This window comes from Antrostomus carolinensis, unplaced genomic scaffold (assembly GCF_000700745.2).
Source record: "Antrostomus carolinensis isolate BGI_N321 unplaced genomic scaffold, ASM70074v2 scaffold51132, whole genome shotgun sequence".
NCBI classification, from domain to species: domain Eukaryota; kingdom Metazoa; phylum Chordata; class Aves; order Caprimulgiformes; family Caprimulgidae; genus Antrostomus; species Antrostomus carolinensis.
Window position 1 is genome coordinate 1 of NW_010298707.1, and position 27,356 is coordinate 27,356.

Below are 27,356 nucleotides of genomic sequence, written 5' to 3' on the forward strand. Positions count from 1 at the left end.
GATAAGCCCCTCGCCTTCCCGGCCGCTTTGCCCTGTGGTGGTGTCGGGGAGGACTGGGCGACACCGAACCTGACGGTGTCTCCTTGGCAAAGGCAGTGAAGGGCCTAGCGCTCCTGGCGGCCGCGGTGCTCTGGACGAGGAGAGGGCATGGGGAGTTAGGGGAATGAGGATGCATCCGCTAAACCAACCCCCTTTTGAGCCGAGGAAATACAACCACCTAAAAACTCAAACACGAGAGCTAGTGCTGAACGTTATTTTCTGCAGAAAGAAACCAACTGGCTGGCGGGATCAAAAGGAAGGCTCACACACCACCTGTCAGCCCGTTTGAAAAGCTATATATGCCCCCAAACCTCAAAATTAGCTAGTGATTTATAAGTCTGTTGAACCCAGCCCAGAAACCAAACAGCATGCAAGGAAGAGCTTTTTCCTGGTGCTGACCAGTGTCTGACGGGTGTTTTAGCTGCCGAGGCCATGGGGCAGGGCCGCCCTGGAGCCCCCTCTTCTTTCCTCCACCCACTGCCACACCACCAGGATGATACAAGCCCCACCATGGGCACCAGACCACCAGGCTGAGCCCTTGGTTCATCTTTTCTTGTGCTGGGCCCTGACAGTGCTGCGAGCAGGGTGTCACACACCGTCGCCCAGACATTTCCTTCCTTGTGAGGTAGCGTAGTCAGTCCTTGGTTCCCATTGCTCTGCCAAAAAACCTGGCACTGATGGCACTCAGGATGTGGGGCAGCACTCCCGCTTCTCCCCTGTTCCCCAGCCTCACAGGCCAGATGTAAGGAGTGTGGCAGATGCTCTCTAGCCTGTGGCAGGTAACATGAGATAAAGCCATTGCCCATCAGTAGCCCCACGTCAGGGCCTTGCTTTTCTGTTTTTAAAGCTTCCAGTTTCCAATACACTGTGGTTGATGGATGTTTGCAGGCCCGCATGGGCACTGAACCCTGACAGCATCAGTCAGCCCTGACCTTGAACCAAGGAATTACAGATCACATCAAAAACAGCTTCTAAGGACTAAGCAGCCATTTAAACATGTTCAGGAAACTGAGGTAAAGCCCTCAAAGTTGGGCAAAATCCAAACAAGGAAGGTAGTAATTTTATTTGAAAATTGCTCAAACTACACGGTGAATTAGTATTTGCCCTTAAAATTCTCTGATTTAGTTTCCCTTTAGCTTCTTAGTTCCCTCTGCCTTTAACAATGCACAGAAATCATGTTTAGTTCAGCAGATGAAAAAAATCCTGCAGGAGGGCACATACCAGGACATGAGCCAGACTGGGGCTTTTGCCTTCCTCCCACAACACCCATAAAAGCTATAAATGTTTCCAGGCCTTGGAGAAGAGGTGTTCCTTGTCCTCTTCAGTCAATAGGATATTATAGTATCCTATAAATGGCAGGTAAAACCTGAGGGAGTAATTGCTGCTGGTTACTGTCAAACGTACTGGAGCTTGCAAATGAAAAGCAACATCCAATAAAACCTAGGAGTGTGAATAATTAAAGCAGTAGCATGGCACAAATAAACTTAAGAAGTGAAAAGCACAGGTCAAAAGGAAAAGGAGTTATGAGTGGACAAGAGAAAGTTAAAGAACAATGCCGTTCTGTGTTACTTTTCCAAATATGCAATTATTTCTGCAGGAACTGTTATCCTGTAAGATGGTACATCATAAAATTATGTCTCTGCTAATAAATGGTTGAAACTATTGAAAAGTGCAGTTCTAGACTTTAAATAAAAATGTATCTTTCAACCCCAAATGCTACAGTTTGTGGTAGCCAAATGAAAATTTCTGCTACTTTTATTAAAGCAAGTAAAACTAACTATGATGCAGGATAAGTTAATTTTGAAATAAATGTATTGTATGAGCATTGGTAGGTCAGACATAAAAATTTTAAGCTCCTGGGAGCTTTGTCACCACCTCAACACCTTAATGTGAAAAAACCCCATAATTAGCAATCCTTGCCTATTGGCTAACTGCCAATTTACCTGCTTTTACCCACATGAAAAATGTAGCATGTTACTTCATTTTCATTACTGCCTAAACTACACTGAACTACACTCAGGCTTTTGCTACAAAACCAGGCAACACGGTAATTGGTTTGCTTGTATACCAAAGCCCAGGGATCCAGTGGTCTCTAGCTGAGGGGATTTTAAATACCAAAAGGCTAGAAAACTTTAAAATGTTTTACTTCAGTTATCTCAGTTTTGTGTCTGCAAAAGAAACACGATACTGTTCTTTCTTTAGTAATTAATCAAAGATGTGGGATGGAGCCTTCAAAGTATCATTATTTCTGTTCATTCTGTATCCATTCATTCTGTAATTTGAAATCTTAGAGGAAAAACTTTCAAAACATTTATCTTCACTATTGATGACTGTGAGGCTGTGATCACCCTTTGGTGATAAGCAGCACAGGAAACAACTTGCAGACACTAAATGGAACAGGTGAATGTACATACACAGTGTTTATACGTTAGACTTGTCTTATCATCATAAAAGCCACAGTCCTTAGAGAAAGTTTATGGACATTTGCTAACACTGTAAAATTACAACAGAGCAAGTTCCTGCTTGCCCTTTGAGCCGCTGTACCTCCAGCGGTATTTTCTGCACCCACCCCACTTGGCTAATGAATTAGCAAAGGTGGCATTCCAGTCCTTGTAGCTCATCCACAAATGGCCAACAATGTATTTTTAATCCTGCTAGGATGAGATAAAAGAATTTAAGGATTTAAAATGGAGGCAGAGTTTGTAAAGCAGAGAAAGACTATTGTACCAAATATTTGTAGAGGTCACAAGGACTTCAAGAGCTACCAGAAAAACTAGACGATCTACATAAAACATGCAACTGACGTTTAAGTTAACTGATTTTACCTAAGACTTGGGACAGATAAGAACATACACACAGAAAATAGGGGTAGCAATATGGAAGAGCAGTTCTGTAAGTGCCATAACTCAGCCATGCTTTACTGTGTGCCTGTGCCCATAATTCAGGTATGAACCTCAACATCCTGAATTGTAGTAGCATGAAGAGTAATGTGGAGTTATAGGGATTTAAATGTGTATTTTAAAAGAATGACTTTTTTTTTTTTCCTGGTATACCTTGAACATCTTTATGAAACCCAGGACCGAACACTTGGAACAAGATGACAGCTTGTAGATATGTCTTTTGTGAATGAATTAAAGTCTTAACACCTTCCCCCCAGATATACAAAAATGGATCATATAACAGAAGGCAAAAAGCAAGCAAGGATTACTTTCAGCTGATAAACTAGAAAACCTGTAAAGCTAGTAAGTCTAGCTCCCAGGATGTTGCTGGTCCTTAAACAACTGGAAAATTATTTCAGGTGGGGCATATTTGTGTGCTTTGCTTATGCTTTGTTAATCCAGAGATACACAAGAAAAATAGATTCAATTCCAATTCATCCAGATAGAAGATGCTAACCTGCAAAGTTTCCTCAGTAACAGCAGCAATAGCTCAATGTATTATGGGCTCAAATCTAATAATCTTTAATATATAGTGACCCAAACTTTTCAGAAGAGTAAGGCAAGGGGAAGGACAAAATGAGGGAGAGGAAAATCCTTCTATTAAAGCTGGATACTTTGATATGGCTTTGCACAATCCTACAGGATCTCTGTTGTGTGTTTACTTGAAATGCTACTGTCAGCACAGAAATTAGGCCTACAAGTGCGTATTAGCACAGACCCTGTGCAATCCCACATGGGCTACAGACAAATCTGGATGTAAACAATTCTGTAAGCCCACTCAATCAAGTAGAGATTTATCACAGGGCGCCGGACTGGCAAAGTCCCTGCTGTCAGCAGTCCCAAAGCACTTGTAGCTTGACAAGACAACGTCCCGTGGTATGTCCTGGAGCTCTTCCCTGATCCATTCTACTGAGATGGGCTCAGGTCACCTGAAGGTGATGCTGGAGTTCTAAAAGAATTAAAAAAATGCAGTAAATCCACTTTAGAAGCCCAGTTCACACACAAAGTGAGAGCGCTGGATTTGTTTCAGACCTCTCTTCTAGAGAGGAAGAAGAGAAAAAAAAAGGTATTGCCTTACCTGTGGGCCAGGATGGCAACAGACGTGGGCAGTCACAGTGGGTTGATATTGCAGGATGGTGTGGGGAAAAGGTGGTACAAATTAGTCAAATTAAAGGGAATGTAAGAACAAACTAGAAAAATGTATAAAAATACATCAGCAGTTGAAAATCAGTATAAAACACCAGCTTAGAGAATGTTCCAGATGTACAACAATAAAAAAAATCTCACACAGTAAGAATATGGAAAGCTGAAGTTGATGGTAAGAGTATGATTAAAAAAAAAAAAACCTCAACCAAAGGAAAAGTAAATAGTGTTCTCATACACAAGTGCTTCAAATAAGTTGAATAATACGATACCTTGTTTGTTCATAAAAAGTAGTTTTATCTAGCTGACAACTATAAAAATCCAGTATGCTAATATTTATATATACATTGGCAGCATAGATACTTGTAATCTTTACAATAACCTGTTTTTCTTAGGAAGTGCTATTGAATTTCCTAGAAAAACAAATAATGAGTCAAGGTATAGGCAGATATTACTTGTAACCCTCTAGAAGGAAAAAAAAAAAATCCAAACAATTTATTTTTTAAAAGAGTTTGTTTTGGTGCAGAAAGGGAAGAATAGTTAATGTTTACAGTTTAAGTGGCGATCAGAATTACACATTGTCCTGAAAAATTACATGGAGCGCTTGAATTATAAACCAAAAAAGCCATCTTCTTGCAATAAATTCTTACTTTTGTGTTTCGTACACAAACTTAAAAGTTGTTTTGTCTAGAAGGGCCAACTTTAATGGGGAAAGATGAACAGAAGTGTGAATGAAACGACAGTTTTACAGTTTTGGATTCAATGAGCCTGAAGCACAGAGGGTGCTCTGAAGATGATGGCAATTTCAGAAGCATAGGAGAAGTTTAAGCACAAGAATAAAATTGAAAACTTGTACAATACCTGTGTGAGCAGAGCTGTGTAATAATAGGTAGGCTTTACTGGATATCAGGACAGTAATAAGCAAAACCAGACAGTTTTCCAAAGTGTGAAATAAAAACATCATATTAAACAGTTGGTGCTAAGCTGTCTTGCTTGACCAGTCCTCTAAGTTTATCAACATGCATACACCATACATCATTTTAAAGATAAAAGCTTCAGGCTTAAAAAATAATGGACTTTTAAAAAGAGACTTTTAGGAGAAGGAAAGAGGGATACTACCAAATGATCATGAGACCCCAAGTTAAGGACCTTTTTAGGTAGGGTATTTTAAAAAAGAGAAAAACTGAAAGTACTTTTAATAAAATTCAACCAAGACAACAGAATTTGCTGTGAAACGGCTCAAATCTCTCCTATTTGAAAAACAAACCATGTGCGCCACCTCCCGGCGTACAGAACCCAGAGCACAGTAACCACCCTCCTCCGGGCTCTCCCAAGGTAAGAAACCAGCACTCTCAGCCAGGGTGGCTGTCTGTCTTAGGGACAGGGACCTTGAATCCGTATGCCTTCTTGGTTTATAGTTCAGGGCAGTAGACAGCAACAGTCCAAAATATTACTTTAATCCACTGCAGATGATCCGAAGCTACATCTTCTCAAGTTAATGCTTTCTGTGCCCAGCTTCCGTCCAATACTGAAATGAACTGACAAAAAGTTGAAGCAAGGAAATCTCAGTTATTTTGGAGTAAGCCAGAAAAATCACCTGGGAACTAAGCTTGCATGCCTCTTCCCTTTCCCTCAAGGTTCAGATGACAGCTACAGAAGTTCTACTTTCTTTTCAGACCTAATGCCACAAGTTAGAATTGAAAGACCCAAAGTAATAGGAAGAGTTTGGATGGATATAATTTATCAGCTTGGAAGTTTAACAGGATTTAAAAAGACACACTGAATAGGTTGAAATAATTAATCATTTATTGTAAGCATCAGAAAATTTGATTTTTACATAGTGTTTATCTGAAAATACCAAGACCTGAAAATACAAAACATTAACTTTTGCAAAATTCAGTAATGAGGCTTGATAGTAAGTGGGACAGACATCCTAACATCATCTGAAGACTGAATTAAAAAGACTGTAGGCCTTTTTTCAAAGTTTTGATCCCATTTTCCTTTCAATGTTATATCCCATCTATTAAAAACCAAAATAAATTAGGTGAACAAATGCCTCTAACAAGATGGAATAATTTCCTTAGAGGTGAAATCCTTTCCACATTTCCTAAAGAACTATCAAATAACAGTTGATGTAGTGTTAAAAGTCTTAAAAGATTTCTGCATCTCCATATAAAATTTTCAATAAAAAATGTGAAATGCCTGTTTCAGATAAATCTTAATTAAACATTCAATCTTGTATAGTATATACACACACAGAGTACTGGCTAGCAAAGCAATTTTTTCCAGGACACATTGCAGTAATCCATGCCTTGGTGCTATCAAGAAATGGCCAGTTGTCTTTTCAGTACCACTTCAATACGACTTTCTTGAGTCCTTTTTTTCCCCCAGAATTTTCCAAAGGACAGCTATGTTGCAAATACAGCCATTTAAACATTTAACTATGCAATTCCTCTCTAACAACACAGGAATAATCATACCCTTCGCAGGTTTGACACATCTGTGTGAAAATTTCCCTCTTCAAAGAGGGATGTGATGAGACGATGGTTAGAATGTAGTTTATTCAAGTATTTTTCCTAAGTACACATCGCTGCACAATCACAGCAGGCTGAGATGCTCAGCTGAAAGAAGCAGAAGTATCTCAGTCAGCAAAAAGAACCAACAGACAGTGAGGGTCCACTACTGTTGGTTGTAGGACAAAAAACTGCAAGGCCTTCAAGGAAGAGTCCATCATCTGCTTAAGGAATGGCACTAACTCTCACAGCTCCTTGTGGTCCTTTCCTCCACCTCTGTATTTCATAAGTGCAGAGAAAAAGGAAAATAGGCAGGACCAATGAGGAAGACCAAGTGGTTAAATATTTTCAAGTGGGAAGTGAAAGAGGTCTAGGAAATACAAGTCAAACGCACAAAGGAGTTCTTTGCACACAGAAATTCAGGGACCACTGACATAGGTAAAGTTTTGGCTGTAATTTTCCTCTTAATACTACTGCAAGTATTTTCAATCTAGAGTTAATTTCTAAAGCCTTACACATGACTTGAAAACAGGTCTGTGAATGGTTACTAAAAATGTATCTTTTGTTAGAAGTCTGAATTTTGGATATAGAAGTGTTCAGCTTTTTGGAACTTTTTTTTGGGGGGGGGAACAGGAATGAGGGGGCTAGAATACAATCATAAAAATCAGTAGACTTACAGCCAGTGAATTTGCAGAACAGCAGCTATCTTAAAATACATTGATTTTAAGTGATTATAACAAATTTAAAAATAAAAAGGAGAGAACACTTATTGAGGGCTACTTCCTTTTAAATGCTGAAAATTACCTTATGTGTTTTACTTTTTGGCTAGCTTAAAATAAATTTTGCATGTCTTCATAGTCTAATCTAAAATTCCCAGTATTTAAAAAACTACCCGACCACAAAGATCCAGCTAAAGCCTACATAAAGTGAAAATGCAGAAAATAAAAAGCACAAAACATTCTTATATTACTACTGCACAGTCATGGATATCAACATCTTTTAAACTAACCTGTTTTGTTGCTTACACACAGACTGTTGCTAGGGGTGAGACATATTACTGCAGGCTTGGTTATATGGAGAGGGGAACATTCAGTAACTGGCCAATGATTCTACTTAAAGGTGCCCCTTTATTGATCTCCCAGTAGCAGCAATAGCCACCTTAGAGTACACTGGCTTTCAAAATACTCAGACAAATGAACCCTTACCAAAGAAGCCAAGTGACTGATGTTACACTTACAGCAGCTTGTCAGCAACTGCAGTCACTCTGCCATTCTGCTCTACCAAGGTGACTCAGCCTTCATCTGTAATTCTGGTAGAAGACTCAATTATTTAGCATCTCCACATTTCACAACACAGCCAGCTTCACCTCACCCTAGTGTCTCTGTCAGTTACTGCAAATCGTATAGCAGTGCCTTTTGTGATATGGATCCATCTCATCCAGGGGTTTGGTTCAAACCAACAATTATATTTCAGATAACATTTCCGAGGAACCATTACTCTGGATTACTGACAAGCCTGGCCCTAACGTCTAATTAGAAAATCTGACTGACTTAGAAGATTGCTCATATCCCATTACCAATCTGTCTTCACTTGTCTTAACAGCAACAAGAACTTCAGCAGCCAGAAATGAACAATTTATCAATCAGGGAGTCAAGTTTGACATGAACTAATGTCTTGGTAAATTGTACAGACCTTTATTAAAAGGATCAATCCCAATCCATTACGCTCTTAAAATTTTTAATGAAATGAAGGGTAGCTTACTTATTTATCTTTTCATAATTTCCTTTATTTCACCTCCATAGGTCATTGTACCAGCCCCCTTCATTATACAGCTCATATTACTACTTATATATATGAGGTTCATGTCCGAGATAAGGATATGACAACCAATCAACCTAGTTGTTGGAAACCTCTACAGAAATTAAAGCAGCTCTCAGCAGCACAATCATTCTGGATTATCAGAAAACTTAAGAACCACTCTCTCTCTGAAAAGAAGTGCTGTGTTAAGCAATTCTCATAAGCCTTTTCATATTTAAAAAAAAAGTTAGTATACAAATGACTCATCCTTCATTGAAACATAGCCAACAGACATACACCAAGTAACTGGGTAGAATACTCACAGGTTGACTTTAGCTGATAAAGAGTTAACTCTTGTTAAGCAACTGATATGTTAACAAGAGATACCAAATCCAATAGCTCTGTGATTACTACTAGTTAACCTGCACAGCATCAAAGCTGAGAACTGGAATGGTCCACTGCCTTGATGCATTGCTTTTAGGTTGGTCCAACATTAAATCCTAAATACAATGTTTCACTTTAAAAACAGAACAAGTCCCTCTACCTAACTTTGGGTTGTTTTTTTTTCAGAACCTGAAGAAAAGGTTTATTAAAATTCTTCATCTATTTTCCTCAGCATTTAAACTGAGCCAAAAAGCCCATGATAATATTTCTAAAACTTGTGAAGGCAGTGGGATAGAACTAACATATTCCCATGCCTGAACGCAGGTTTAACCACTTGAACTCAAATAATTCAAATACCTTATGATTGAACTGATAGAATCAATGATCTAAAATGCTGCATCCTATGAAACACAGCTTTCTGACATTTTCATAGTGCATCATATTACATTCACTTTGGGAGAACTCTGGTTCTGCAAGAAATATCGATATGTATGCAAGGAATGATTTAGAGTGCTGTGATGTGAAGCATCCTGTTTTCCATAATAAACAAAGAATATTTTCCAGCATCACCTTTACTCAATGCTCTGGTTTTTGCCCCCCCCCCTCCCCTTTATTTAAGGTATGGTTTCATCTTATCTCTGAAGTTAGTTATCAGGAGTATAAAATACCTCACAGCACTTCCCTTTAAAAAAAAAATATGTATCGAGGAAAGAGATCACTAGTAAGACACACTTGGTAACACTGTAGTCTATCACTCTATTTCATCTTTCATAGAAAAATGCTCAGGGGCATTATTTTTCTTAATGTGCTGTAGGCTAAAAATGAACCCTCAAGGGTTTCTATTGCTCTTCTTGTTGCCAGAGCAACAAAGCAATACTCACCTGAATATCTGCCAGTGTGAGTATCAATTTACAAGCTGAGATGAAGTTTGTGCTGCTAGCAGATGTCGCTAACAGCATTTTTACTATAAGCCAAATTTTAGTGGCAAAGGATACCATGAAAACTCAGGAACATATTAATATTTCACTAGTGCTACTTGATTATTGATTATAGAATTCAAGTGTTTCTATTAAAATGTCTTGACCAATGACATTCAAAGTGAAAGGGTAAAACTGAAAGGCTTTTATATGAAATCTAGCACACTAAGAAGACTTCATTAAGTAACTCAGCAGAAATCTTCCTTGTAATTAGAAAGCGTACTAGGAACCTTTCTCAATAAATTCCTTCCTAAAACACTTTGTGGTAAGGTGATAAGGAGGCGGTGGGGAGAGGGAAACAGCTAAGAAACATTTTAAGAGCATACCAGTGTTATTACTTTCTGAATTGAAAAAGGGCTCATTATTTACCACTGTATCAATCCAAACATTCACACTGTTTCTGTTTGAAACAGGTGACAGAAGCATTATGTATATTACTACACTGTAGAAGAAGGACTACAACTTTGAAATTATTTGTTGCCCATCAAACCAAACCCAGGAGGACTATACGGAACTGAAACACAGAACTGGAGATATCACTTTCTTTTCAGAGCAAAGTCTATTGCTTTAAGAAAAACTCAAGGGAACTTCTTGTTATACTGTGCAGTAAAAATTCTAATTCTAAGACATTGAGAGAGAGATGTATGGAAAACAGAATAGTGAGAAAACAGCTAAGCTCTATAGTTTCTTACATTCCTTATAATTAATAATTTCTCTCCACTTAAAAACTAAGAGGCAGAGGAAGAAGGAGGCAAACTAAATTTCCTCGTATTTCCAACTCATAAATCAAGATAAATAATTTTCAGATGTTGGATCACAACACCAATTATTTCACTCTATTCAGCCAAGCAATCTGAAAGTGCACGAACTAAAAAGAAAAGAAAACCACAGGCACTTCCAGTTATGAAATGAAATACACAAGTTAGTTTTAAAAAAAACACGAGTGCTTTATTTTCAACCATATTACGTGGCACCTCTGTAAAAGCACCATTTCTGGAAAAAAAATAAATCTTTTCTTATTCCATGTAGAGTTGGATGCAGAGGCAGTGTGAATCAGAAAGCTATATGAAAGGATTATAGGCAGAAAATATTTTAGGCAAGGGATTGGGAGATTCAGAGCTAAGCTTCCTGGTTTTTTCCCCCCCCTCCTTGTTTCCCACACAGATATGCAAACTGCTCTGCTGTTGAAATGCAAAGGATTTTTTTTTCCTTTAAAAAAAACCAAACAAAACACCCAACCCCAAACCAACAGATAACTAAGGGTTATCAGTGGACTCCTCAGCCTTGCATTGTTCATCTTTCAAACCCACTATGCTAGTGTTATAGAAAAGCAATGGAGGTCCTGCAACGCTGACTAGCTATTAAAAAAAGGTCCTATCTGCAAAGAAAATACCATGTTCTGATCTCAGCATTAATATCTATGCTTGTACAATGGAGGTCTAGCCAAATATATTTTTCCCTGCTCTCTCCCACTATTGTTTTCAGTTTTACCACGTTTGTTTTCAGCCGGTCAGTACACACACTTTTCATTTGATTGACACACTGGTGAAGCTAAACTAAACACCTCCAACTGCTGTTCAAGTTGAAAAACAAGCCAGCATTAAGACTTCCACTTCACAGCCTGTCTATGAAGACAGCTACTTTTCCCTTCAACTTCTAGGTTGCTGAGGTCAGCCAAAAAAAGGGTTGTCTTTCTCATTTTGTTGTTTCCTTTTTGTTACATGCTCACTAGGAATACCTAAAGAGATGTCAGAACAGGGAGCTTTATCATCTGTCTATATATATGCAGACTAGCCTTTTGTCAATATCAGTCATCCACAACTTAAACCCCAAACAAACAAACAACAAACCCCACAAAACTCCACATTAGGGGAAAAACTGAAAAGTTTTTTTTGTGCAAAGTGGAAAATAATGAAGTATTAATTTTTATAAAAACCACTACTTTGAAGCCAAGGAGTTGCATTTGGTTGTATGTAGCATCTTGTGCTTCAAGACCAGTTCTAAGCCACACGCTTACCAGTGGTAGCATCCTTGTAAGTTAAGAGAGGTAGTCTTGTTTTACACTAAGGCTCAACAAGTTTGTTTCCCAGTTTTCACCTCCTCGAATTATTTTGTAATGACACTCAGGAAGGGTGACCCTCTCAAGCAGCAGCAGTGATCTTGAGGAAAAAAAAAAAACCAAACAACAAACCACTATTTCTTCTTGACCTCACTTGCTTTTCTCTGCTGCTTAAGTCTGACCTTTCTCCCTCCCCCACACCATGAGCACAGTTTCAACATGAATTGATGTAAACAGAAAGCAGTATTCATTTAATGCAATTAATTAGAAAGATGATTAAGTTTTTTCTCTTTTTCTACAGTCAGGGTTTGATTAGTTAGAAAATACTGACAGCTCCTTTTTTGTGAAAGGGAGATGGACAATTTTGTTCAGACAGCGGAAGAACATCATGGTGTGTTTTTTTCTTTTTTTTTTTCATTCTTTTTTTTTTTAAAAAAAAGGTACTATTGAGAGCATAAAGGCTCATTGTACTGCAGTAGCAAGTCCAGTACCATAGCACTTAAGAGGTGGTTAACAGTGCTTTGGTTCAGAATCGGTGTTAGAAAATAAAGCTTTAAAAATTATGATGCAGGATATTTGGCGGGATTTCAACAATCTTTAATGAACGTAGAAAGGACTGAGGCATTGGCTTCTTCCCCTTGGCAAAGTACTCTGTTCTTCATTCTGTTTAAGTCTCAGGTTTCATAATCAAATTTCTCATTTCCATCGATGATGCACTAAGGAGGATTCATCATTGACCACGTCATTGTCAGTGTAGTGATGCTGACACCGTGGTGGAATAAGCAGCAGGATGATCAGCACAAGGAGGATAATTCCACACACGCTCATGAGAGCATAGGAGGCAATCCACAACACTGGTTCATGGAAAGAAACGCTAGAAACACAGTTGCTTGCAACATCTGCTGTTGTGAAAGGGCCTTCAATCTCAGATACTGGAGAGCCATCAACTTCTGAGAAATTACAAAAAGAAAAACATTAAGTCTACAGACACCATTTAAAAGCAAGTAACAAAAGATCTAGCCTAAATACCTATATATCCCTTTCCCTCCATCATCATACATCTCAGCATACTCATGTTTTATTGTATTTCTCATTGTAATAAAAATACTAGCATTCAATGTTTATAAAATGAGAATCTGAAGCACAAGGAGACCACGATACTCTCACATCTAACACAGGCTGTCAACAAAAGCAGACATTTAAATCAGGTCCTCCACAGCCCAAATTAAAGCCCACTGGATCACCTTTTCTCTGTGGACTAACCTTTCAAAACTGTCAATTTAACAAAGCTTAAAAATTCTACACCACCTACATTGGAGTAGGTCAGGATCTGGGCAGCCTTTGTTTGTTTCTGGCATTTGCAAGTGGAAGAGTATCTCATGATTCTTACATCTTCTGTGTTTGCTATCTTCCAGAGTCTTAGGGAGCAGCATGCAGGATCATTAGCTTCATAGATACCTTAAAGGACTGTATCCTAAACACAGGGTGCAGGGTGGAAAGCAGCACAGATACTCTTGTGAGTGAAGCTGAAAATTCAGAAGGAAGAGGAGGTGAGGCAGGAGAGCTGGGTGACAGTTGTACAGAAAAGGGGGACGGTTGAGAGGAAGGTCAATATCAGGAGTGAGGAGCTGGGACATGATGGAGCAGTGCTGTTGGGCAGGAAGGGAGAAGCTAACCAAGCAGCTTGAAAAATTGAGATGACAAAGCTAAGGCGAGAAGCATGAAGGAGTGCCTCGGCAGCTCCATTTTCGAACGGCTATCCATCTTGGTAACATCACACTGTGTGACTTGTTTCATTACCATCACAAACCCCTACTTGTTAAACCAGTATTTGAGAAAAAGGGTTATGCTGCCCATGGTTGTCACAGTAACCGTGGCAAGCACAGCAAAGTTCCCCTGAGTTGTGGACAGAGCTACACATGTTGTAAAGCATATTGTAAAGGCAGAGCAAGTGAGTTGCCTAGGGCAACAAAATACGCAGATCATTTTGTATCTGCAGGTCTGAAGGATGGATACCTTTTAGCTTGCTTGAGGCAACTAGAAGCCTGCAGTTAGTACTGTGTGTGCATTTTAACAAGTATTCTGAAAAGTTGTAATTCACTCCTCCGGTCAGATACTGCAAGATACATTTGTGTTCTTCTTACAAAGGCTTCAGTTTTAAGCTTCCTGATTAATTTCTTGTTCATTTTACACACAGACACACTCTTGCCAAATTGTAAGCAATCCTACCTACTGAAAACAGTACCTCTTATTTACACATATCTTAGACATGAGTCCTGAAAGCACGTTTAAAGAGATGAACATAAAATACCCTTTGGAAGAAAAAGAAGAGCCTGAGTTTTGGAAAGGCAGGAAGGTAGCCTTTAAGGTTTTTTGTGGAGAAACAAATGTAGAATAGGTGGGGTGCATTACCTGCAGTTCACTGTGAGAGATTTTAGTTGATATTCCGTCCCTGGCCTTGTAACACCTCATATTATTTTAAGGTTTAAGTCTCATTTGACTCCATTCAACTTAATCACAGCCTGCTGCTGAAAGAGACAGCCCGGCTCACTCTCACTCCTCTCCCTTGCTGCCTCTTTTTTGTTGGTGCCAGTGACTGGTACACTGCAAGCAGAGTTAGGGCAACTCAGTGAACTGCTGGAAAACCATATCATAACAAACAAAATGCCCAAATGAGGAATTTTCTGAAGGATCACTCAACTCCATCTCCAGCTGCAAGTCTGGAAGACTCCTTTAGCAGCAACAGGCTGTTAGAATGGACTGTGTGAAAGCTGAGGCTGCACCCACAAGCACCCTAACACCGGTGAATACCAAATACATACTCTCTCAACTCATCAGATGGCAATAAACTGGCCTGTACACCCAGTACTGTCAGCATATCTTTGCCAAGGCACTGCTGTTACACAGATAGGGTAAGGGAGCTGCACAGTAAAGGACAGACTTTTAAAGGACTACCTAGAAGGTCTGTGGCAAAAATCCATTTTGTTCAAAGCCCCAGTATTACACTTTGTCTGCCCTGCAATTGTTTCTTCTGGACATCTTAACCCCTCACACTATTGCATCTGTCTCTACGAAGTCCTGCAGCAAAACCAAACTAAACTACATTTAATACTCATGTGAAATGCAAGGTATAAGTATTACTACCTATGAATTTGGCATTTTGAAGAAATAAAAAAATAAATAAATAAAAGAAACAGCACAATTTTCCACCTTGGAGATAGCTTTGAAAATAAACAGTCCTTAGTTACTCATTATTTGGCTTGAGTACAGTAATTACTCCTATTAAAAAAGGCAATACAAAACTGTTGCCATAGTGGCTGACATTTCAAAGTACATTTTGAGAATGCCTGATAGCAGCACAGCCTTTGATTTCTTCCCTCCAAAAAGAAAAGTTTTCCCTCACCCTCTCCTGATCCTAGGGAAATTGAGAGGCAATCAAAAGAGGGGAAATTTGTCTAAATTGTTCAAACAAGCCCTTAACACAAATTAACAGTCACACACACTTAGCATATTACGCATTAGCTGAATTAGGACATTTTGGCCTATTTTTATTATAACATCTGGTGGTAGCTACCTACAATAAATTATTGACCTTGAATAAATGGGATTTTCTTCATTACTGATGATTACAGGACAAAAATTACACCTCTCTCTCACTCACTATCTTGGGCAGTTTGGAAAGGAGGTAAACCTGAAGTTAGATCAAATTTATCACAAAATTGTATAGTGCTGCTTGGAAGAGGTCCCTGGAAGTCATCTAGTCCAGCCTCCTACTCAGAACAGGAGTTAAGACTTTCAGTCCTGTTCGCCCCATTTCTGTATTCAGCACATACTCATTTAACATCCTATGAAAACATGGGCTTAAACTTAGTGCTAAGACTCTATTGTAAACAAGAAAGCATAGGTCATTGCAAAGCCACACCAAATGGTCTTTCATATTTTTCTATTTCTGAAGATTTATGCCAGCAGTAATTGAATTTAATTTATGCCCACGAGCAGACTAAAAAGCTCCAAATAAATTACATTAATATAGTTGCTATGGAGGACATGGCTGGCCTCCACAGCAAGCCAGTTAGGCAGCTTAATCCCTCACACTACACTGACTGCTAACCACTCACAGTTGTGGTTTTCTGATGAAAGTAGTGTTAAATATGGAAACCACAAGCTGTGAAGAAATGAATTCAGAATAACTGTCACATCCAGCAAAATGTCATCTGCCCCATGTGAGTGGAGTCTGACAAATCAGTGTATCTTGTCTCAGTCAGTGGCTTGTGTCATCTGATTTCTCAAGAAGCTAAGTTCCCATGATGCTAAACTAGACATATGCATGAAACACGGACAAAGAAATGCCTTCTAGCACCAGCTGGTTATCATCATGTGTCCAAGCTCATAAGAATTCAGATTTCATTTCTATTCAGCAAGCTCAGTTTTTCCTCCTCAGACAAGGTTGGCAGAACTACATGAAGTGGCAGAACTCCATGCTTCTATGTAGTAATCTTAACATTAAGGTGCTATTATGGTTCCCTGACTCTTTTCCTCAACAAAGACATACTGTCAAAGCAGTCCTTAGAAACACCAGCTGGCTTGTGTCCCCAGCGGACCACGAGTCAGTCAATATGTTCTGTCAGAATGGCCCCTCCCCTCTCTATTAATGGCTGCAGCATGGGACAGGAGGCAGCTCTATGCTTGATAAAATTTTAGTCGGGAAGCACAAGGAAGAACGAAAGGAAGGAAAACCTTGTCTGCAGTGTTTGTCTAGTTATGTTCTCCTTACAGATGCATTCAAAATGTGTCTTTCATCACTGCATGGTACCTTATAGAGGTCTTCATTAAGCAACCCACATCAATATCCAGATTTTCTTTCGTAGCAAGCTCAAAGATGACAATTTTGAACCCATTAACAATGGAAATTTAAAAAAAAAAAAAAAAAAAAAAAAAAACTTATTAAAATGCCCTGGAGCTACAACTCATCTAGCTAGTATCTCTCTTCTTCCCCCTCAATTACCTGGTTGCATTAAGCACTCAAGTACTTACTGCCCTTACCCTCTCTAACATAAGTACTGGGCATTAGAGAAGCACTGTCAGTTATAGTCCTTTTCTCATGCAAAACTCAAATGATACAATGTTCTTCAGGGCACAGACCAGTTCTGTTTGGGACAGAGACTTGCATATAGATACACATCCCTTCCCTCCTCTCCTACTTGTGTGTTATTGTGGTGCCAAAGTAGTGTCTCATCAACAATGGGAGAAAACCCCCAAAATTTTGTTTTTAGCTACTCGTGGTAAAGTAAGACAGAACATGAAAGAGTAAGAAAGTTAGCCAGCACTGTAAAATCAGCCAAAAATTATGAGTTTTTTCACATTTTCTCAGCAGCTAATTAAAAAATTAATGGCTTTCTACTTACACTGAGAAAACTATTTCTTTAGAACCAACACAAACACCAGAAGTCTTAATTTGAGTCTCATTTTAATCTTAGCTCTTTCTTTGATTGAAAAGGCACAATTTACATTAAGAGAAAAGCTTAAGTAAGGTACTTCACTGCACATTGCAAAAGTTAGTTGAAGAATCAATTAATCTGCAAATTAGAACAGGAACTACACAAAAATTAAGCTGCATTAAAAACAGGGATGAGTACCATGTAACTGTTGAGGAAACCGAACACACAGATAGATGTCTCGGAAAGAAGATCTTCTCTCAGAGGGAAGAATGCAGCTAAGATACCCTAAGAGTTGAGGCTGATTTACTTCATACTGTAAAACTGTTGCATGCAATACAGCTTTTTTTTTTTTCACCCCTTGAAATTTGGATAGCTTGGGATTGTTCAGAAATATACCCTTCACACTTCGTAAGTAACTACGCTTTTCCCATCAGACAAGTGGCAAACATGTTTTTCTGAGAGCAGTGTGTGTTTCCTCACTCACCAAGTCCTGAACAATATTTCTTTTACCTGCACACAGACTGAACAACATTTCTCTTACCTGCACATGGACTCACTGCAAAACCAACTCTCTTCTGGGCTCTGTCAAATATTACATAGAAGCCTTCCATGACTGTAGCACCAATAACCAGAGCATTCGTGGAGGAAGAGATGCCAAATCGGTAGCACTGTAAGTTGTCTCCTATTCCAAGGATGGGTTGAATATAAAGCTATTTAAAGAAAAAAAAAAAAAAGCCAGATTTAAAGAAAAAAAAAAAAAAAAGAAGCAACACCACACACAGTACTTCAAAGTTCAGACCTTTTGATTTTTATATTCAAGCACTCAAACTCCACTGGAAATAGAGAATTAATAGGGACAAACAGATTTCTGTATGTGCTTTAAAACTGGTCAAAGCTTACATGCAGGTAAGAGGTAAAGTTCTTGAATTCTAAGCTTAAATTTGAACGCAGTCAGTCATTATTGTGAAGGTCAACAGCAAATTCATAAGAGCCACTTTCCATAAGGCAAGGATAGCTGAGAAAGAACTTGAGATATGAACTCAAATTAGAGAATAATTTTATCATTTAAAAAATTATCAGGATGGAATAGATTCAGAGAGCATTCAGTGTCAGCTTCAAGGCTCCAGATTCATAAATTCAAGTCACATTTTACCCCCGTCTCCTCAGGGAAGATGAAAGATCACCAAGCTACATGATCAATACAGAAAAACTTATCATAAGGCTTTAGTATATTTCAAGTTAAAATGTACTTAAAAGGTTCATTCTCCTCTTTGCTCCTGACCACCCCCTAAGGTAACAGACTGCATGAGTAATGTTAGAGGATACTAGCCCGTATTGCAACCTACTGTGTGTGTGTAGGGGAGCCAGAGAGGCAAAATAAAACTGCCGCATTATTTTCTAAAAGCTGAGATGGAATAGTAATGAAAGATAAATCAACCAAGTTACAGAAACTGGTAAGGAGATCACATAGGCTCATTGCCAAAAGACTGTCACATTCAGGAGAAGTGCTCCAACTCAGAATGCCATGAAAAACAAATCAATTTCCTTCCCAAAACAAGAAGATCACAATGAGCAGAGACATTCTGTATTGACATCTGATGTGGCTAAGGCTTGTGAAAAAAACCAAACCAAAACAAAACCCAAAAAACCCCAAATAACCAAGTCCTCCCAGAAACTTGTCTATTTTCCCTGACAATTTGAAAAAATCATTCCCAACTATATGGAATGCACTCAGAGGGAAACTGTGTTTTTCTTTTTTGATTTTAGGATTGATAAGTTGGGTATTTTCCCTATTCAAAATACAATTTTAAAAATTTCATTTAAAAATCCTTCCCTTGAATGCAATAAGCCAGTTCTCTATCACTGCTAAAAAGAGCTCCTATTTTTTTAGGAGCTTTACAATAGCAAAAATAAATGCATAACTGAATAAAGAAAGAAAGCTGAGACCTGTGGTAGGACAGAGATCCGAAACGACCTACTGGAGTTTTCATCCCTCAGGTAGATGGAGAGTTTGGGAAATAAGGACCAAGGACTTTCAGTTTTATCCCAGCATGCAAGCTGTGAACCAGTCCAGAAACCAGAAGAGAATTCTTGTATCTATTAAAAAAAAAAAAAAAAAAGTGATACATACAGATTACATACATTACATTACATACAAAAATCTTGATTTTTGTAAATTACCACTACCACTATTTGATACTTCTTCCTTTCCCATGGAGAAATTAAAGCATGAACATAAGTTTGACAAAGAGTATTGTCTTTAAGGATCAAAGCAAAAGCCCAACACACAACTCGAGGTGCATCATAACCCATTGTGACTTGGGAGAAGGAGCAAGAGGCAAAAGCATGTCTAGCTCTCCCTTACCATCTGTGTCTCACTATTTCCACTTCTTCAATGAAGATGTATGTATGACCTCCCTGAGCAACCAGTACCGTAAAGAGGCAAACATCAATGGGCTTTTTACTACCTATCTACCTCTTCTCTGAACAGTTTTGACCAAACGCCAACGTTTTGAAGCTGCAGACATTTTTTAAAAAACACAAACCAAAATACAAACTACAGGAATCCATAATAGAGTAATCTCCCTTCTTCACATACCTACAGCTTCTTGCTCAACTTCAGGGTTTTGAAGCCAAGGGCTAAACCAAAATCTCCTGGCATCTAAGGGAGCTAAGGTCTATTAAGGTCAACAGAAAGAAACACATCCCCCTCTGTGTCTTTTGCTGCCCTGCCACTCACTTGACATGCTTTTGTAATAAGATTGATTAACAGTACTTCTTAATATATCTATAGCACTAGCAACACAAAAAGCAAACTCCTGCAGAGCTTGTTTGCCTAAGACAAACATCTTATCCACTGTTCATGCTCCCTGAAGCACACAAAGCTGATCTGCTGCCAGATGAGAGGAAAATCCTTCCATTATTTGAGTGCATTACTTTGCACTGGTTCTTACTCCCACATGAAGCGACATCCAAGACAATATCTTGTTCTGATGCTGCTCAGCCAAAGCCTCCTGTTTGGGTGAAGAAGATGGAATCCAGCCTCTCCCCTCATTTGCATTTAGCTGTGATATCGATTATTTTGTAAACATCAGCTCATCCATTAGTTACATGGCATTTTACAGGTGGCAAGTATTCACACGCACCCACATACCTGCCAATGAAATATTTGTTGGGGCTGCACAGTATTAGAGACTTCATATTTCCAGGTGCTCATCTCTGTTCTTGAGCCAACAAGCACACACTCATGTAAGCACACACTCATGTAAGCACACAATGAGACTTACGGACACCAGCAGACTGCTTTTACCTTTTACTCTCACAAGCACACTTCCTGGCATGGGATAGAACATTCTGCCCCCCACAGTAAACTCCTAGGCCAGACCTGCTGAAAAATAAAGTTCTCTCTTTCCATTTTGTCTTGGAAAGCAGAGCTTGTGACCTGAGAAAAACTACAAGATAGCATTCAGACCGGACAGATCAAGTCTATAAAGTGTTCTATTTTAAGTGTCCCCTTTCATTTCCCAGAAAGACTGCTTATTACATTGCATTTCTTTGCCTTACTTCCATATATGCTGAAGAAACTCATTGTGAGGATTTGGCTGTATGACACCTAAAAGGTTATTAAAATAAAGATTTTAGGTTTATTTGAGCCTTCCTCTCTCCAACTTATTAACTTAGCATTACTTTAATGCTGTGACTAGACATGCTGTTCTGACTTCAGCTCAGTGAGGTGTAGTAGCTCCCTCCCCTCTGTGGCTCATCTCTGCTCATCTGCCAAAACCACTACCCTTCACACCTACCAATATTAAACTGCATCTATAGCTACTCTCTAAAAGACTTCGATCCAAATACAGATGATTTAAAAAACAATCTGCTTCACTAAAGAACATGAAGCTCACAGCCTTGTGTTTTTTATGGAGCTGAACAAAGGAATGCTTCACATGCAGTTATTCCACTATACCCAAGGGGGCAATAATATCTTGCTGCTAGGAGCAGGAACTTGTTAACCTGGTTCACCTATGGTCAGAGAAGTATGTCTGATTACAGCAGATGATTTTATGTTTCGTGATACAAAGCCTGCCAGATGCACAGAGTGCTAAGAGTACAGTTGTAATGCCATGGTACAATTGCTGAAAATACCCATTTTCCTGACATCACTCCTACATGGCTGGAATCCAATCCTTATATCTTGTAAGTACTTTCTTATTTAATAGATTATGTCCTTTGTTTAGAACTGTGAAAGTAACTTTTGGAGTGTGTAGAGGGAAAGGGGTACACCAACAAGGTCTTTGAGACTGAAAAAAAAAAACCCTAAAAAGAGAAGAGCTGGTTAATGGTTTTTCTTCCTATTAAAAATGCATAAAGCAGAGTGAGTGGTTCCCCTCTAATATCTTATCGATCAGTTGGCTGTCTATTTACTTGTCATGAGGAAGGCCCTAGTTCAAATGTCATTCTGACCAACATCAGAGAGGAGTTTGGACTGCTGTGACCCACTTCACAGGAGCCAAGGTGCCATTACAAGAACTCTTCATAAGCTTCTTTCAATTCTACCCCATTTACTGAAATTGTTCCAGTTTATACTTAAGTGCTTTGTAAAGAGTAGAACTTTTCAACCAGGGAAGCTGAGCCACATAAGATAACTGGTACATTTATTTCAGATACTGGACATCTGCAAGCAGTGAAGAACATTTCGTGCCAAATCTGGCACGAAAGGGAAAGGGATCTGGAACTTGCATTGCTGGCATCCAGGCAAATACTCTGTCTTTTGGGTAGCTGACCAATAGCCTAGTTACTGCATTTCCTGTGATCTGCAACTACTACCACTGTCCTATTATGAATCCATGACAAAACTATTAAAATTGTTCACATTGAAATATCTGGGATTTATTTTTCACCTTGGCACTGTTCATTGTATTCAACCAAAATTTATAAATCGTTTTTATCAACCAGAAAATGCTGTGTCAGTTACTCTACACTCAGAGAAACCCATCATCCCCATGCTCTACTTGTAAAGCCTACTCTATTTCCAAAGAAAGATGCTTTTAAACATAAATAAGTCAATAATGAAGGTCAAAAGCAGCTTTATTTATATGAATAATCCCAATGAATGGCATCCTTTCTATGCAACAATAAGCATTATACTTGAAAAGAAACTGCTTGCAGCAGCAGGTTCTACTCTGTTTTGAACGAAAGGACTGATTTTTGCACTGTTCATACTTCTAATCAGAGCAATGGGGATTATGTCCATGTTTCTGAAATGCTTAGAACAAAATACTCCATCTCTGCACTATTTCTGATACATTTCCACATACACACTTCTTGTCTATATCTGAACCTCCCTTTTCCCTCCTCCCCTTCCCCTTCTCTTTTCATAGACTCATAGAACAGCTGAGGTTGGCAAGGACCTTTTCACCTCTTCCTTTCCCTTTTCTGTTTCCATCAAAGACTATCAGTCACTTCTCACTTATTAGCAGGAGTGGACCAGGACAGATTCTGCTCCCATCAGGTTAAAACCCTGTGACTTACAAGGAGACAGCAAAGTTTATACTCCTTTCAAAGATTGTGTGAGCATTTAATAGGAATTTAACATTTCAAGCAGATTTAATGACATTAGCTTACCAGGGACGTGCGAGCTATTGCTTGCACAACAGCACTGAAGACTTTCTGGGGCAGACGGAGGAGCGTGGTCCCGCTGTCTACTATTGCTTTATCGGCATTATACTAGGGAGAGGAGAAAAAGAAGAGAGAAGTTACACACTGTAGTTAATGTAATGCAGATTCCACTGTTTCATAACAATAACACATCTGTTCCTTTTTGGTAGCTGTCTTCCCAAATCTGCAGGTCATACCTGTCAGCAGCTTGCTCTAGTTGATAGCCTGTATTCAAATGAAGTTTGAGAGTAAAAGCAAGATACAGTCAACCTAGACACAAGAATGAGTTTATCTGCACCACTCAAGAAATTACTGCATGTCACCACAGCTGTTCCAAATGGCCAAACCACTGTAAAAAGAAGCAAAGCCCAGTCTCTGTCAGAGGTGTAAGCTAATCCACATTACCTCCCATATGCTTTGGGCAAAAGCACTCTCATGGTCAGTGCAGACGGATACTAAGCATGTTGATGTAGCTTACATATATGTCCAAGTTCCAGACCAAGGTCTCTGCTATCATGAAAACAACCCACTCTAGTTTAAACACAACACAGCAGCCTACTTTTAATGACTAGTGTATCTAATTCAAGAATATGACTCAGGGAACTTTAGGCCTTATTACATGTAATGTTCAGTACTGGCTCAAGAGTTCAACTGCCAAATGCCACACCTTTCTGTCTCAATTGCTGAAAGTCACTAAGATACAGACAGAAACAAGGACAAAGAAACTTGAAATGGCAATCTTGCTGCTTCAAAATCTGCACCAAAAAAACTAAGCAAACATTTATCTTCATTATTAAAACCCCAACCCTCAGATTAAGAGATTTCAGCAAACTTCAGATACAGTAAACAAAGAATAAACATTTTAAAAAGCTATTTTTTTTATTAAGTCCTTAAAAATGATGATTAAGTGTGGGGGGGAAGGCAAGTAGCAGTGGCAGCTGCTGGCATTGACTTTTGCTACCATCTTAGGCAGCAGGATCAACATAACCAAACAGTGACATGTTTATGGCACAATCATATGACACAAAGAAAGATACAGCATAAGCTTCTTAGGAAGAGGTCAAACAGAAAGCGAATTTAAAATACATTGCTTTAGATATTATCAAGTCACATGGAATATCTTTAGTGACAAAAATAAAACCCACCAAAGTGTAAAAAAATAAGTCTGACTTAAGTTATTTTCTTTTTGAAAGAGGAGATGCTACAGGTTGCCATGCAGAGCTGAAAGAAAAGCAAACAGGAAACCATTTATTATACACTCAGAAATACTTCTAAAGAGTGGAGAGAAATATCAAGGCATTGTGAAGTCCATTTTAACAGATTTGTACCTCAACTACACAATCACCAGCATCCTTGGAAAAAAAGCAGATAGGAGGCATAAGCAAGAGGGTCAATCACTAACAGAAAGCCATGAAAAATGCCCAGAGTAGCAGGATCACTCGTCCAGGGACTAAGCACCTGGATTTTCATGCTGTGTACAGTGTACTTGCAGCAGGCAGTAACTTCTGGCCTTCTGAGTTTTCCCAGTTTATATTTAACAGTGTGTCCTACGCAGCGCGCACTGCTAGCAGCTCAGTCCTTCTCTCAGCCCTGGTGTGCCAGGCTCAAGGCCACAGCTGCAGCCAAACACTGGACAGATTCCCAGCATTGAAGCGAAGGGACAACTTTTCCCTTGCAAGGAAAGGAGTAGTCTCTGGTTATGGCTACAAAAAATGTTCCATTTCCTAGAAAACAACTCAGAGGAGAGAGGGCACATAGTTCATCATCCTATACAGCAAATTATGCATCCACTGCAAGCCCCTAACTAGCCAAACTTTAATCATACTGGCTCTAATTTACTGTTCTTCCTCTAATTTTTTTGCAGGAAGATCTCCTTTGATCAAGAAAGGAATGATGCCTTCTGTAACAGTGACTAGCATACTATGCTAATACGTGCAATGTGAAAGCAAACCCCGGCTCAGAAAAGAGCGACAATAACAGGAAACTTTTATAACACAGCCAGGTTTTTAAGTGAGTTGTTTTCTGGAAACAGCATATATTAAACCATTAATACAAGGGATCCTCTTCAAAAACATGTTGACTGTTTTTTTTAAGGCAAGAAAGAAAAGCAAACACAAACATTTATATTAGGGGACGTCAGTTTTGCTTTCCTAACAGTATAATGTTTTGCTTATGAAGTTGAAAGACGATATGACTAATTTTAAATATTTTATATGGCAATATGATTTCCATATTTTGTATGGAAATATAATATTTATGTACATTTAAGACATTGATCATAAATTTCACTTAACTTGCGTAAACTACAAAAACTTTAGGATTATTATGTCCCAATGATTTTCAACTAAGAGAAATGTCTAAGATGTCTAACAAAAACAGGGCATAAAAATTACAGAACTAAAATCAAAACATGAATAGCAACAAGCAACAGTAAGAAACAAATAAATACACCATACACACATATCTTCCAGAAAAAAAATGAAACTGCTTTGGAATAAAAACCACAACAACGCAGCCTTGTTACACTGATCCAGAGATAGCAGAACATTATTCCTAATAAAAACAGAAAACATATCCATCAGGAATAATAACTGACAAGGCTGAAGCAAGCAAAAGGGGATTACATAAATAAAAAAGAAAAAAGAAGACATAGGATAAGATACTTCAGGAAGTGTCCCAGGCTGACACCTGCCCACTGCCATAGTGAATTATATGCTTACATGCAATTGTGCCACAGGGGGCAATCCAGAATCTTCCTTTTCTTTGTTTGACCAGAACTGCTTAAAAACCCTTTGGTTTGATTTTACTGCATAACAGAAAACCATAAACTGTAGTTGTTTAAAGATGTTTACTCCTTGATCAATGCACCATCTTCAGTGTTTGAAAACCTTTGTTACAACTGAAATTAGTCAGGAGGATGAGCTCTTCCACACCACAGCAGCGTTACTTTCAGTGGACTGTTCATTTAACAATTGTAGCTTAATCCCTAATTTAGTGAAAATACTATCAACGACCTTAAAGGTCTTTTTGAAGTAATTTTAGCATGCTTGATGTGCACACTGCATTTCACATGGACTGTTCACTTCTTTTCAAACTTACCATGCAGCCTTAATTCTCAGAGGAGACTGCAAGGCACATCTGCTTGCAAAGACAAAACTGATCAATTAAGTGTTTTTCTTAACAAAACTTGTGTTTTATAGACAGAAACACATCACAAATACCTCTCTGCAGTCCAATTCAAGGTTCTGTCCTCCGACCTCCAGTTTGAGAATTTCAACCTGGTAATACCACTCCTCTTTGATCGGTGTGTACCAAATATCACCCCTGTACAGACTTGGTTCAATTCCACCCAGAACCTAAGGGAAAGGAGAAAGGAATTCACATGCTTTAAAATCCCAGATGTTTACTTTTGGAGCAAACACAGGAAAAAAGGGGAATATCTAATTGTGATACACAGGGCATAAAAATTTATAATTTAATTTAGCACCATTTGTAAGGGTTTTACTGACAGTTCTTTGTCAACAATAAAGCAGTATGAAAAATCTAGACATTAAACAGATTGTGCTTCAGTCAAACAAAATTCCCATATTAGGCCAAATTACCAGCATCTTCATCTACAAGTTAACACTGATTCTCTTATGAAAGCTCCACTGTTTAAAATCAAAACAGTATCTTCAGTGGTTTAATCTAGGCAATGTATGAAAATGGGACAGAATATTAAATTTGCACATCATAAATGCACTTTATCAGATCAGCAAAGTCTTAATAGTGCTTAAAAACATTTGATTTTTCTTACACACATCCAAAACGGAACATGACCATCCCATCATTGCCATCACCATTAGCTTCCGTCAAGACTTAGGTTGAAGCTGACTGGGAGCATCCTAGACCATCAGATTTTGAACTGAACTAATGTGGGCTTCGTCTATCTCAAGTGTGTGAACATTTATAGTTAATTAATTTACATCAAAATAACTATTTATGATCAACTTCTGTCCTAATATGCTTATTTCAGCATAATTCAGGAACAGTCATTCCAACTCATGATCCAAATAAAGGCCTATTCTTGGTCCCACTAAAACTGATGGAAAGACTTGAGCCTTGATTCCTCTCCCCCTTTTCCAATCAAGTAAAAAAAAAAAAAATACTGTAGCATTTTGATGAGTTTGAACAAGCTTAGCAGCTGAGTAAGGGACTATTCAGTTTAAGAAAGGTAGCAGAATCTGCTCTGAGGAAACACCACAACATTTATATTTTTCTTCAGTAAAATTACACTTGAAATGCAGAAGTTTACCTAAAATTGAGAGAGAAAAAAGAATGGAGAATAAAAATATACACTTGAGTTTTGCCTAAATGCTTAACTTTTCCTTAAAAAAAAAAATTAAAAAATCATAGAATCATAGAATGGTTAG

At 38.5% G+C, this 27,356-nt stretch overlaps 1 protein-coding gene across 1 annotated transcript; it reads right to left on the minus strand.

The window, feature by feature from the left end:
- Positions 1-12,040: 12,040 nt before the first annotated feature.
- On the minus strand, positions 12,041-26,300 carry BACE2 (beta-secretase 2; the record flags this gene model as incomplete). The annotated part of the gene is made up of 5 exons (XM_010162504.2): positions 12,041-12,801; positions 17,831-17,999; positions 19,237-19,386; positions 22,912-23,013; positions 26,166-26,300. Coding segments are annotated over 5 exons (810 nt in total), but the record flags the coding sequence as incomplete, so codon positions are not given.
- Positions 26,301-27,356: the final 1,056 nt, after the last annotated feature.